The sequence below is a fragment of the Pipistrellus kuhlii genome, unplaced genomic scaffold (genome assembly GCF_014108245.1).
Source record: "Pipistrellus kuhlii isolate mPipKuh1 unplaced genomic scaffold, mPipKuh1.p scaffold_m20_p_14, whole genome shotgun sequence".
Lineage (NCBI taxonomy): Eukaryota > Metazoa > Chordata > Mammalia > Chiroptera > Vespertilionidae > Pipistrellus > Pipistrellus kuhlii.
The window spans coordinates 46,176,661-46,191,387 of NW_023425449.1; the positions used below are offsets into that span (position 1 = coordinate 46,176,661).

The 14,727-nt window shown below is 53.6% G+C and overlaps 1 protein-coding gene across 1 annotated transcript in view; it reads right to left on the reverse strand.

The window, feature by feature from the left end:
* Positions 1-3,534: 3,534 nt before the first annotated feature.
* RIPK2 (receptor interacting serine/threonine kinase 2) overlaps positions 3,535-14,727 on the reverse strand; it is a 33,147-nt gene continuing 21,954 nt past the window's right edge. The window contains exons 7-11 of the mRNA XM_036437337.2: positions 10,121-10,206; positions 8,375-8,461; positions 7,413-7,500; positions 4,772-4,921; positions 3,535-3,921 (exon numbers count right to left, since the gene is read on the reverse strand). Coding sequence (XP_036293230.1) covers positions 3,584-3,921; positions 4,772-4,921; positions 7,413-7,500; positions 8,375-8,461; positions 10,121-10,206 — 749 coding nt within the window. The 3' untranslated portion in view covers positions 3,535-3,583. The remainder of the gene's footprint in view (positions 3,922-4,771; positions 4,922-7,412; positions 7,501-8,374; positions 8,462-10,120; positions 10,207-14,727) is intronic.

Below are 14,727 nucleotides of genomic sequence, written 5' to 3' on the forward strand. Positions count from 1 at the left end.
CGGGGAGGGGTGAGGGGTCAGGGGGGGGGGGGGGGGGGGTCAGGGCGGGGGGGGGGGGGTCAGGGGGAGGGGTGGGGGGTCAGGATGGGGAGGGGTGGGTGGGGTCAGGGCGTGGGGGGTGGGGGGTCAGGAGGGGAGGGGTGGGGGGTCAGGACGGGGAGGGGTGGGGGTCAGGACGGGGAGGGGTGGGGGGGTCAGGACGGGGAGGGGTGGGGGGGTCAGGAGGGGGGGGGGGGGGGTCAGGGCGGGGAGGGGGAGGGGTGGCGGGGGTCAGGACGGGGAGGGGTGGGGGGTCAGGACGGGGAGGGGTGGGGGTCAGGACGGGGAGGGTGGGGGGTCAGGACGGGGAGGGGTGGGGGGTCAGGACGGGGAGGGGTGGGGGTTCAGGGCGCAGAGGGGTGGCGGGGTCAGGACGGGGAGGGGTGGGGGGTCAGGACGGGGAGGGGTGGGGGGGTCAGGACGGGGAGAAGTGGGGGTCAGGACGGGGAGGGGTGGGGGGGTCAGGACGGGGAGGGGTGGGGGTCAGGGACGGGGAGGGGTGGGGGGTCATGGGGGAGGGGTGGGGGGTCAGGACGGGGAGGGGTGGGGGGTCAGGGCGCAGAGGGGTAGCGGGGTCAGGACGGGGAGGGGTGGGGGGTCACGGGGGGAGGGGTGGGGGGTCAGGGCATGGAGGGTGGGGGGTCACGGGGGGAGGGGTGGTGAGCGCTGGCTCAGCTCAGCCTGTCCCCGCCTCGCTCTGCCCCGCGCACGGCCGGCTCCCTGCCTTCCTCCATGGAAAGCCGGCTGTGGCTCCGGGTGACGGCTCTCCTGTCGGCGATCTTCCTAAAACACCAAGTGTGATGGTGCTGCCGGAGGTCAGCGCGGCTGCAAAACGTGAAATGTGCCCTCGGAGGTCCGTCCGAGACGAGGAGCCAGTGGCGCTGAGAGACGCCGGCTCCCGCACAAGCCCCACCTTTAATGTGAGGCCAGGCCGGCCGTGGGGTGCGTGTCCTCCCCGGGGCAGTGCCATGCAGCTCCTCCGCTCGGCACCAGGCCCGGACTGCGCGGTCCCCCCGGCACGCTGCACCCGCACCCGCGTCCTCCTGCGGGCCCAGGCCGGCGGGGCGCTCTGCACTCCGCTCCCTTCCCCTTCGGGAAAGCCCAGAGCCGCCATGTCCACACGGAAACCACCGCCAGCGGCACAGGCAGACGGTCCTTTTCAGACAAAGAGCAACTTGGAGAATGAGAAGAGGGTGTGTGCTGTGTTGGGGTGCAGGGCTGAGCCTGAGCCTCTTCTCTGTCCACAAGAGGTGAGTGACGGGGTGACATCTACTGAACCAGAAGGCGGAGGAGGAGCTCCGACCACAGGCCAGAGTCCCGGCCGCAGGGGCACCAGTTCTGGAGGCTGACTGCAGGTCCCCGGGACCGCTCCCTCTGCCTCACCGCGTGGCCATCAGTCCTGGCAGTGCTCCCTGATGGCCAGTCACGGGGGACCTGGCAGTGCTCCCTGATGGCCAGTCACGGGGGACCTGGCACGTGCTCCCTGATGGCCAGTCACTGGGACCTGGCACGTGCTCCCTGATGGCCAGTCATGGGGGACTTGGCACGTGCTCCCTGATGGCCAGTCACGGGGGACCTGGCACGTGCTCCCTGATGGCCAGTCACGGGGATGGCAGACCACACGCAGAGTGGCGGGAGGCCCAGTGTTCAGATCAGACGGAATGGAAGACCATGGCAGAGTTCACGTTGCCACCAGAGGAGCACATCGTCAAACCGATACGAAGGCCGACTGGAAACCAACAAGATTTAAAATAATTGAGACTTTAGGATATGTGTACAGAAAGGGGAAAACCTTCAAAAGAAAAGACACTTTTCCCTTGATTTATTGAACTTTATTGAACTGTAGCCTCGCACTTTAAAAAGGACAGGCGCAGTAACAGAAGCTCCCCCACGTGCTCCGTCTCTCACGGAAATTCCGTATTCCACAGGCACCACAGGCGAATGTGAGCTCCAACACGGAGAGGGAAATACATGCTGTAGTAGAGTCTTTAGGTGCCTCAACACCATCTGTCATCTCACTTTTCCTCATGTTCTCACTGAGGGTGCAGAGCCCGAGAGCTGTGCTTTCCCATCTGTCCTGTGTCAAGCTTTTTGCTGACATTGCAACAAACATTTTCAGAAAAGGGCATTCATTATTCCTTGTACATTTTCACTTAGTGACATAACCCAATTAACCAAAAAAGAACTCACTGTATCTTAAAAAAAAGAAAAGAAAAAGAAAAGGCCGTCCTGCCGGTGTGGCTCAGTGGTTGAACATCAACCCAGGAGCCAAGGAGCAGGGAGCATGCCAGGGTTTCAGGCTCGATCCCCAGCAGGAAATGCAGGAGGCAGCCTATTGATGGTTCTCTCTCATCAATGTTGCTATTTCTCTCTCCCCCTCCCTTCTGCTCTCTCTAAAAATCTGTAAAACATATTAGAAAAAAGGGAAAAGGAAAAAGTCGCCCTGAGGCATTACGCAGCTGCTAGACGATGGGCGAGGCTCTGCGAGACCGGCCCAGAGCAGCTGCTGCTGCAATGCTGCGAGGAGACGCCTCCCGGGGAGGACGGAGGAGCAAGGACCAGCACCTGTGCACACCCAGGCTGTCTGCCGAGGTCAGAAACGGAGGTAGAAACACATATTGAAAGATGAATATTTTTCTTTATATACTTGTATTGTCTTACTCATTAAACAAGTTTTAAAAGAAGAATTCAATAAATAACATTTAAAAATGCAATCTGGCCTGGCCAGCGTGGCTCAGTGTTTGAGTGTCGACCTCGGAACCAGGTCATGGTTTGATTCCTGGTCAGGGCACATGCCTGGTTTCGGGCTCGGTCCCCAGGAGGCAGCAGATCAGTGATTCTCTCTTATTATTGATGTCTCTCTCTCTCTCCCTCTCCCTTTCTCTGACACCAATAAAATATATTAAACACAAGAACATATTCTGGAGCGGTCTAATGCACACCGTGGGGGAGGCCGGAGCGGAGGGCCGGTCAGAGGGCGTAGCGCACACGCCAAGCCGCTCACACAGCCATGAGGACCCAGTGATGTGAGGCGCTTCCATGGGCGCGCCGATGCCGCAGTCACCGTGCCAGGAAGCGCAGGCACGTTGGAGATGGCTCCATGCCCAGCTGGTGGTGGCGCTGGTGGGCGCACTGCTCCAGGCACCACAAACAGGCTCAGGGGCGGCTCCCAGTCCCGCACACACCTAGCTGTCAGCTTCGCTCCCATCGCGGTGTGAATGGAGGCAACCAGTCGACGTTTCTTCCTCCCTCTCGCTCTCCTCTCCCCTCTCTCTAAAATCAGTAAAAATAAATAAGACAAAAAAAAAAATAGCTTCAATTAACTAGAGAGACAAAAATTGAGCTATGTAGCAAAATGCATACCTTCTACTATTTTAATTTTAAAGACTGTGATGTCGCGGAGGAGGCTACTGTTTTACCTGAAGGAGAAACTTCATTAAAGCTTCTAAGACTCACATGGACTTCATAAAAACAATCTGATCAGGGCAAGAGAAATATAAAATACCTTTTAATAAGCTGACTTTTCTTCTTGAAGACGAGTCCCCTATACGCTTTTATTCTGAACCAAGAGTAGGGATGGCGGCCGAGAAGCCGGCAGGATTTCCGGGTAGGGCTGGAGGCCCAGCTGCTTGTTGTCCTTGAGCTTCTGCACTATGACTCTGGCGAAGTCCTCTCCCTGGATGTCAGTGGTGTCCAGTAACTGCCTGACCTTGGCGGTCCTCGTAGGCTTGGTGCTGACGAGTTCGTAGTCTTCCTTCATGATCAGGTCCCGAGACAGCAGGGCGTCCAGCGCCTGGTTGAGGCAGGCCTCGGTCATCTGGCTCACGACCTCCTCCCTTTTGCTCTGGATCCACTGCTGGGCCACCCCGGGCTGCGGGCGCTCTGCACGGTGCCGGCGGGAAAGTGAGGAAAGACGTGTGAGGCAGAAAACAAGATGGAAATAAACACGGAGGCACACACTGTGTGTCACTGTGACTGTGCTAACGTGGAAAACCAGCATTTGGGGGATGCTGTTAATTTTCTCTTCTCATCCCTCCTGGAAAAGCACTCCCTTTTTATCTGCTATAAATGGTGGGGCAAAACCATTTTCCAGGTTTTAAAAAAATGTGTAAAAGATACCTGCATATTTGTTAGATTAGGGGTGTTGAACTCAATCAGAGAAGGGGCCAAAATCTAAAATCCAGCCTAAATCGCGGGCCGAATGGTTTACTGAACAGTCATAAACTGTCATTGTGATGGAAACGCAGCGGAGTGCAGTGATGACAGCGTGGTGCGGGCCACATTGCAAGGCCTGGTGGGACGGATTTGGCCCGCGGGCCTTGTGTTTGACACATGTGTGTTAGATAAACAAAAGCAACTTTGCCTTTAGTAACGCTCCCGGTCACCCCAGGGCCCAGCCACCTTCCCTCCCCAGACCTTGAGGAATCGCCACTGAGCTGTGACATATGGCCCCTGAGCTGTGACCGCGCGGCCCCTGAGCTGTGACCGCGCGGCACCTGAGCTGTGACATATGGCCCCTGAGCTGTGACCGCGCGGCACCTGAGCTGTGACATATGGCCCCTGAGCCGTGACTGCGCGGCCCCTGGTGCTGGGGCTGGAAGTGCTTCCCGACTGCAGAATGCACATGTTTGCCATCTTGGGGAGTGAAGACAGAACCACTGACCTGGCAGACCTACTGAGCAGAGTGTAGAGCTGAGCGGCACCACTGATGCGTGTCGCAGCCGAAATTTACCTGAATTTCCCTCGGCTGAGAGAGGGTGTATTGCCAGGGAGCACGGGGCGGTCTCCTGGTCACAGAACAGGGCCGTGGGAGCCGCGGACACGTCATCACTGTTGTGGTTGGCCGGGTGGGGAAGCAGGGCCGGGCCGTCCGGGGTTTTTCCTGAAAGACAGCATTGCCGCTGGGGGAGGGCGTCCCAGCTCTCCTGCAGCTCTGGGCAGCATGGTCACACGGGGAGGACAGCCCTGTCACACGGGAAGGACAGCAGTATCACACGGGGAGGACAGCCCTGTCACACGGGGAGGACAGTGGTGTCACACGGGGAGGACAGCAGTGTCACACGGGGAGGACAGCATGTCACACGGGGAGGACGGCCGTGTCACACGGGAAGGACAGCAGTGTCACACGGGGAGGAGAGCGGTGTCACACGGGGAGGACAGCGTGTCACACGGGGAGGAGAGCGGTGTCACACGGGGAGGACAGCACTGTCACATGGGGAGGAGAGCGGTGTCACACGGGGAGGACAGCAGTGTCACACAGGGAGGAGAGCGGTGTCACACGGGGAAGACAGCAGTGTCACACGGGGAGGACAGCGTGTCACACGGGGAGGACGGCTGTGTCACACGGGGAGGACGGCCGTGTCACACGGGGAGGCGGCAGTGTCACACGGGGAGGACAGCAGTGTCACACGGGGAGGAGAGCGGTGTCACACGGGGAGGACAGCACTGTCACACGGGGAGGAGAGCGGTGTCACACGGGGAGGCGGCAGTGTCACACGGGGAGGACAGCAGTGTCACACGGGGAGGACAGCCGTGTCACACGGGGAGGACAGCGGTGTCACACGGGGAGGACAGCCGTGTCACACGGGGAGGAGAGCCGTGTCACACGGGGAGGACGGCCGTGTCACACGGGGAGGACGGCCGTGTCACACGGGGAGGAGGGCCGTGTCACACGGGGAGGAGGGCCGTGTCACACGGGGAGGAGGGCCGTGTCACACGGGGAGGAGGGCCGTGTCACACGGGGAGGACGGCCGTGTCACACGGGGAGGACGGCCGTGTCACACGGGGAGGAGGGCCGTGTCACACGGGGAGGACGGCCGTGTCACACGGGGAGGAGGGCCGTGTCACACGGGGAGGAGGGCCGTGTCACACGGGGAGGACGGCCGTGTCACACGGGGAGGACGGCCGTGTCACACGGGGAGGACAGCAGTGTCACACTGGGAGAACAGCAGTGTCACACGGGGAGGACAGCAGTGTCACACGGGGAGGAGGGCCGTGTCACACGGGGAGTACGGCCGTGTCACACGGGGAGGAGAGCGGTGTCACACGGGGAGGACAGCAGTGTCACACGGGGAGGACGGCCGTGCCACACGGGGAGGACGGCTGTGTCACACAGGGAGGACGGCAGTGTCACACGGGGAGGACAGCAGTGTCACACGGGGAGGACAGCAGTGTCCACCCTCTGCTGCTCGAGTTGCGTGCACCCCTGGGCTGGGAGTGAACGCTCCTGAGAGCAGGAGGGCTTACCCGAACGCTTTCCCGGACCCTCCCTGCTGTGCCCATGTGAATGACACATCATGGATCTTGCTTCTCTCGTCGCCCCTCCCTCCTCTGTGTCTCCGCATTTGGAACTGTCCTCTACTCGGTGTGTGACGTGTTTCCCACGTTCTCCTTGTTACCCTGTCACTGCAGGCCTCAGCAGCCACCTCTTCCCAAGTCTGAGTAATTACCTCCTCTGACTTTACAGAACCTCCATCTCCCATTTTGAGCAGCCAATTGGGCATGGCCCTCATGCATGCTGCTGAACACCTCACTGAAAACATTACAACTTAACACCTCAACTTTAAACAGTCTCATCACTAGCACCAACGCCCTCCCAGTCCTGGCTTCTGTGTCCCTCCTGCCAGAGGGGGCCTCCCCCATCGGGGACCCCCGCCCCTCCTGTGCTCTGATCAGGCCTTGTCTCCCAGCGGCCCCCCCTCGTCTCCTTGCTCTCCCCAATGGAATGGAGTCCAGCTAGGTCCTGACTTAACTGCAGCAAGGACTTCGCCGTCACTCCCTTGCTCAGAAGCGTGCAGAGGTGGCTCCCATCCAGGGGAAAGCCAGACAGCGCAGCCAGGTCGGCCTCACCACACCTGGCCTCCCCATCTGTGCGCCCCTCGAACCCGAGCCCCGAGGCTGTCGCTCTGCCTGGAATGCCCACCCTGAGTAACGACAGGTCCAGTCTCCGCCAGCAAGTTCTTGGTGATGGCAGAGCCGAGCAGAGCGACATGAAAGAACGGACCAGAACGCCTGCTCTCAGCACGAAGTGCAGCTCCTGGCCATGGGGCCCAGGGTCCCTGAGGCTGCTGGGAAGACACCCCCCTCTTCCCCCGCCCCAGCTCCATCACCTCCCCTGCACCGCCTGCGGCCACATTGTGCACACGCAGACACTGCTCCTCTCTCAGAGACTGTTCCGTGTCTCCCTGTACTGCCCAGCAGCCTGCCCTCCACTCAGGAGGGGTCTCATGGACAGCCCAGGCCTGTACTGTGTCCCTCGTGAACATGTGCCATGGTGCCAATGGGAGACACGAGCCATAAAAACCGTTTGCCAAGAACACCAGCTTGAAAGAAAGTGGGAAACTGTGAGCCGTGCTGACTACGAACATACATACCAGCTGCACAGTCACCGAGCGGAGGCGCGGACAGGAGCCTGGCGAAGGAGCTGCTGCATGCGTGATGCCGAAGAGCCCCGCACGATTCCTGTGGCAAACAGGGCCCAGGGTCAGGTTAAAGAAAAACCATTTAAACGGTATGTAGCTTTGCTTCCTAAACAGTTCCTGCTTGTGGCTTATCATAATCAAAACGACAGTTATAGCTTACAGAAAAAAAAAACCACATAGTATATCAAATAAACAAAAACCTGATTTTAAAAATCCACTTAAATTGGGGGTGTACAATAATTAAATACAGTAGAAATCATAGCTTTCCCAGGATTTGCTATATGATTTTAGAGGCTCTGCACAGCTTATGAGACATTTGAAATCTGCAAGTCTGGTTACCTAGGCAGGTGCCTCCTCCGCCCACATCCACCCCCGGGGCCTGCAGAAGTGCGGGGTCTCGGACATGCCTTGGGTGCCGGGCTCCCCGGTGACGTCTGTGTCTCTACCTAAGGGCAGCGCGCTCTGAGAGCCGGAGGCGGATGGAAAGCAGATCTAAAGACCATGTGCCGAGTGGCAGCACTCATTTGAAGGTCTTTTCTGAATCCGTAAAGTGAACATTCTCTTAAGAGAAGGGACCGATGCAGCAAGCCCGGGTGAGCGCCTCTCAGACCTTCCTGGTGACAGCATCACCGTGGCGCCCTCCTCCCGGGAGGGGAGGACAGGCAGACGGACAGTGAGAGCTAGGTCAGGACGGCCCAGCACCGGAGCAACGTCCTCCCGCCTGCCCGCGGGGACACAGAGAGCCACAGGCCGCGGGCCGGCTGGGCGAGGCACAGGGGCCGGAGGAGGGATTGCCAGCCGGCACGGCCCTGGGCACGGCCTTGGGCACCGCAGATCCCAGGACCTCCCAGGATAAGACGGGATGACCGTCCCTGTTCTCCTCACACTCTGAGTTTATCGGCCGAAGTGTTTACCTCCTGTGGACTGTGGCTCAGAGAGAGGTTCAGAGACGCCTCCGATTTCCTGTCACCTGCGCGGACGGCACTCAGAGCGCTCTGCACCTGGAGCGGACACATACATGTGCTTTAACACGAGCAACAAATCACATGAGTAAAATTCTCAAACAAATCAGCTTATCCCAAATGGTGATCTTTGTTTTAACAATTTCTTTATGAAAAACCTTAAATTTATATTCTATTCCAGGCCCCGTGTGGGTGTGTCACTGACATCCACGCACTGGGGATCTTACCAGTGCGATGGCAACGAGATTCCTGTCCTACGAGTTTCACAGTACTGATATAAGGATTTAAAACATATATCTTTTTTATAGGTTTCAGAGAGGAAGGGAGAGGGAGAGAGAAACATCAATGATGGAAGAGAATCACTGATTGGATGCTTCCTACCTACTACTGAAGATTGAACCTGAACCAGGGCATGTGCCATGACTAGGAAATGAACCATGACCTCCTGGTTTACAGGTTGACGCTCAACCACTGAGACACGCCAACCGCACAATATAAACTTTTCTTTAAAAAATTAAAGAAGAACTATAACAACTCTAAGTGAAAACAACACAGTAAGTTAAAAACCGATGAAAGTGATGCTATTATTAAATGACTAGAGGCCTCGTACACAAAATTCGTGCATGGGGCGAGGGGTTCCCCTCAGCCCACCCTGTGCCCTCTCACAGTCTGGGAGCCCTCGGAGGATGTTGACTGACGGCGTAGGCCTGCTCAGTCAGACATCCTTAGTGTTTCTGCCACCACTGCTGTGCTTGCCAGCCGTGAGCCTGGCTTCTGGCCTGGCTTCTGCTACCCACTCACCCACCCCACCTTCCCTCTGAAATCCGTCAGCCTGTTCCATGCTTCCATGTCTCTGGATCCATTTTGTTCGTCAGTTTATTTTGTTCATAAGATTTCACATCTGAGTGAGATCGTGTGATACTTGTTTTTCTCTGACTGGCTCATTTCACTTAGCATAATGCTCTCCAGGCCCATCCCTAAAAGATAAGAGTTCTTTCTTTGTTACTAGCTGCATAACGTTCCCTGGTGTATATTACTACAGCTCTTTCATCCACTCATCTGCTGATGGGCACTTGGGCTGTTTCCAGATCTTAGCTATTGTAAATTGTGCTGCTACAAACATAGGGGTGCATATATCTTTCTGATTTGTGTTTCCAGCTTCTTGGAATATATTCCTAGAAATGAGACTACTGGGTCAAATGGGAGTTCCATTTTTAGTTTTTTGAGGAAACTCCATACTGTTCTCCACAGTGGCTGCACCAGTCTGCATTCCCACCAGCAGTGCACGAGGGCTCCCTTTTCTCCACATCCTTGCCAGCACTTGTCATTTGCTGATATTAGCCAATCTGACAGGTGTGAGGTGGTACCTCATTGTCATTTCTCTGATAATTAGTGACTCTGAGCATTTTTTCAGTAGGACTCTTGGCCATCTGTATGACCACTTTGGAGAAGTGTCATGACACATTTCATATTACAATGTAATAGACAAGAGTTCTGGAAATGCCCGGAATCTGGTGCCATCAGAATGGCATGGAAAAGCCCTCAGTGACAGAGGACAGCATTTATAATCTCTGACAAACTCCTCCCCAATACTTAGCCCATCCTTGTGAAAAGTACACAGGTAAGAATTAAGAACTAAACTGAAAGTCATGGTTGTTTAAAGTCTGATTTCTAGCATTTCATTTAGCAATTATTTACCTTGGTTTTCTTTAGTTGCAAAACAGCTTCAAGAAAAGTTATCTCTTCATATGTTCTCAGGACTGGCTCAAGCTCTATTAAACATTCTAAATAAGAAAAAAATTGCATCTAGTCATTAAATTGAATAATATAGATGCTAATATTTAGCTGATAAGGCCATAAATCAGGCGTCTTCAAACTACGGCCCACGGGCCACATGCGGCCCGCAGAGGAGTCTGATCCGGCCCGCCAGGTTTTTTGGGCAGTGAGCGCAGCCGAGGTGTTACAGTAGGAATTAGTAGTTCATATAGTCCGGCCCTCCAGCTCTCTGAGGGACCGTGATCTGGCTCCCACTTTAAAAAGTTTGAGGACTCCTGCGGGCCTAAATCAATTTTTCCCACTAATGACAATTAATTGTCTTAACAGCCTTTATTACAGGCGTAAAGACATCATATATACACCATAAACTAAAGTAAACGTAAAATGGATTAGACTTAAATATGAGACCTAGAACAATAAAACTCCTGGAAAAAACAGGCAATAAACTCTCTGACATCAGTCTTAGCAACATCTTTTTAATATTCAGATTTTCCTAAAGAAGCAGCATCCAGCCTCAGCATGTCCCATACCTCTCTCTAAAAGGCCCCAGGCCCAGCATGTCTCCTCAGACAAGGACAACAAAAACAAAAACAAGTGGGACTACATAAACAAAAGTTTTTGCACAGCAAAGGAAGCCGTCAACAGAATGAAAAGACGACATGCTCAATGGGAGAAGACATCCAAATAACCTATCCTACAAGGGGTTACTATCCAAAATATACAGTATAAGGAGCACATACAACTTACGCGACACAACTGAAAAGTGGGCAGAGACCCTGAACAGACATTTCTCCAAGGAGCAAACACAGATGAATAATGGATACATGGAAGTCCTTGGCATCACTAATCACCATGGAAATGCAAATTAAAACCACAATGAGGCATCACCTCACACCTGTCAATGTTGATCATCAATAATCAACAAGTAGCAAAAAAGAAAAAGAAAAAATCAACATATAGGAAGTGCTGGTGAGGATGTGGTGGGACTATAAACTGGTGCAGCCCTGTGGAAAGCAATATGGAGTTCCTCAAGAAATTAAAAATAGAACTTCCATATCACTCAGCAATCCACTTCTAATATATTTTTTTATTTTATTAATTTTTTACAGAGATGAAGAGAGAGGGATAGAGAGTTAGAAACATCGATGAGAGAGAATCATCGAATCAGCTGCCTCTTGCACACTCCACACTGGGGATGTGCCCGCAACCAAGGTACATGCTCTTGACCGGAATCGAACCCGGGACCTTTCAGTCTGCAGGCTGACGCTCTATCCACTGAGCCAAACCGGTTTCGGCCCCACTTCTAATATTTATCCAAAGCAAACAAGAACCCTCATCTGAAAAGATACGCACACTCCTGTGTTCACTGCTTGTTTACAACAGCCCGAGGGGAGCAGCCTGGTGTCCGCTGACAGGGAGGGGTCAGGCTGCGGTGCACTCCCCAGTGGAACGCAGACCAGCCACGCAGAACAAGGAATTGTGCCATCTGAGACAATAGGGTGGACCTCGGGGTGTTATGCTAAGTGAAATAGGTAAGACAGAGAAAGACAAATGCCATATGATTTCATATATATGCGGACTCTAGAAACAATAGATACAGAGAACAAACGGAAGGTTGTGAAAGGGGAGGGGAGTAGGGAGACGGAAGAAATAAGATAGACATCTAGATCAAAGGAACAGAAACAGAACTGAGAGTCTAAAGTTAAATCCTTCCAATTTTGACAAAAATTGAAAAGGACATTTAATGGGGACAGGATAGTCATTCCTGCCAATGGTGCTGGGACAGATGGAGAGCCACCTGGACTTACTCTTCCCCTCATAAACTTACTCTTCTCCTCACACCAAATGTGGACTTAACCGGAAACAGAACAAGCACAAGTGGAAATAGAGGAGAGAGTCTTCATGCCCTGGGTTAGGCAAAGAATTCTTAGACATGACATTAAAAACAGGGTCCATGCAAAATTGATAACTGAACTTTAAAATATTGAAAACTTTTATACTTCAAGAGACACTATTAAGAAAAATGAAATACTGGCCACAGACTGACAGACCACTTCTGCATGTCCCGTGTCTGCTGAAGGACTTGTGTCTAGAATATACAAAGAACGCTGGGCGACTTAAACAGACAAATGACCCAATTTAAAATGGACAAAAAATTCAGTTTCACCAAAGGGGAGAAACAAATGAGTAAAAGCGCATGAAAAAATAAGTTTCACATCATCAGTCACTAGGAAATGCAAATTAAAACGACATGAGATAGCACTCCACACCCATGGAAAGAACTGCAATTAAAGCTCAGACAACAGTACACAGCCATGCACACGCAACCTCACATCTGCTGATGAAAACGCAAATGATGCTGCCACCACGGAAATCAGTTTGACAGTTTTTTAAAAATGGCAGATAAATTTATCAAAACTGAGCACTTTCACTCACAGGTAGTGACTTGAGAGCCATGGAAACACGTTCACACAGATCGCAGGTGAGCAGCCACAGCGGCAATGTTTCCAGCGGCCCACTCGTGGGGACACTCAGAACTACCAACATCACTCGGAGGACAGGAACCTGCTGCTCCAGGGAGAGGCCAGCGCTCCCGATAGAAAACTGAGTGCCACATGGAGGTGGTGGACAGGGCCACACAGGAAGTGTCACTCACCCAGAGGTGGACAGGGCCACACAGGAAGTGTCACTCACCCAGAGGTGGTGGACAGGGCCACACAGGAAGTGTCACTCACACGGAGGACGTGGACAGGGCCACGGCGGGCGGGCCTGCAGCACCAGGCAGAGTATGGAGCAAGAAGTCGAGGACCTGGAAGAGGGCTGAGGCTCTCTGACAGTTGCAAGTTGTGAGGAGGAAGATAAATGGAGGAGGAGATGTATTCTCTTGTGTCTGGAAACCACCAGAGGAGAAGACACCAGGATGATCATCTAAGATAGCAGCCCCCAAGCCTTTAGGGCTCGGACTCTTCAATTACCCAGCACCCCAAGAGCTTCTGCACACGTGGCCATGTCCCCTGATATTTAGTGTATGAGAAATTAAAACAGAAAAGCTTAAAGCAAGCGTATATGAGAACACATTGCGTTATCTGTTAGAGCACATGTGTCAAACACAAGGCCCGCAGGCCAAATCCGTCCCGCCAGGCCTTGCAATGTGGCCCGCACCGCGCTGTCATCACTGCACTCCGCTGCGTTTCCATCACAATGACAGTTTATGACAGTTCAGTAAACCATTCGGCCCGCGATTTAGGCTGGATTTTAGATTTTGGCCCCTTCTCTGATTGAGTTCGACACCCCTATGTTAGAGCAATGATATCATCACTCCTTGTTGAGCTTCTACAAAATCCACTCTTGAAGGGTGATGAAAAGGGAAGTATGTCCTGTATTCATTATTTTGAAAACAGTGTTGGTTCTGAGAAGCCCTGAGTCTCCAGGAGCAGCCCCTGGAGCCCTGCCCCTCAAGGCAGTGGGTGTCTCAGAGGGAAAGTTCCGATCTTTCAGAAGCAGTTTTAGCGCAGTTTGGGCCATTGATTGGAAGAGAAACCAGGGCCCTGGCTGATTTGGCTCAGTGCATAGGCATCAGCCTGTACAATGAAAGGTCCCGGGTTCGATCCAGGTTAAAGGCACGATCTCGGTTGCAAGCTCCCCCCTGGTCTGGGCCCTGGTTGGGTGTGTGAAGGAGGCAATCAATTGATGTGCTTCTCTCACATTGTTATTTCTGTCTGTCTCTCTTTCACTCTCTCTAAAAATCAATGAAAAAATATCCTTGGTAAGGATTAAAAACAACAAAATAAAGAGAAACTAGGGACTTCCACTTGGCCTGAAAAAGCCAAAAAGACCAGAGAAAATATCTTACAGTGTGGATTTTTAAAAAATATATTTTTATTGATTTCAGAGAGGAAGGGAGAGAAAGATAGAAACAACCACGATGAGAGAGAATCACTGATCGGCTGCCTCCTGCACGCTCCCTACCAGGGATCGAGCCTACAACCTGGACATGTGCCCTGACTGGGAACCGGTTGATGCTCAACCACTGAGCCTCACCGGCCGTGCGAAAGAGTGGTTTTTAAGACAGCAGCTATCGGGCAACAAGGACAATGATGGGAGAAAGGGAGCCTCAGGACTGCAGGCTTACTGCCTTGGGGAGGGACCTGTGTGAGGTGGAGCCTGGGGACAGGCAGGCAGGACAGGCTGAGAAGAGCACACAGAGGCCAGAGAAGCTCTCGGGCTCCTCCGGGCCAGAGGCCTGATCCATGGGTGCGGGAGTCAGTTGGCCGTCGCCCAGGCAGGGGCAATGGGAAACCCAGGAGGTGCTGCTGGCACGTGATCAGCAGGAGAGCCAGGCTTTCAGGAAACGGAAGTAACTGCTTCGAAGGGCACTGGGGACAAGGAGGTGCGTGCCCTCCGACAGCTGTGGGAGGCAGAGACACTGTGAGCCCGTTATTTTGCAGCTTCTGGCTTTTACTATAATGCTGATGAGCACTGGACAGAGTTTGAATGGAAAATAAATTTCATTGCTTATTTGGAATGAA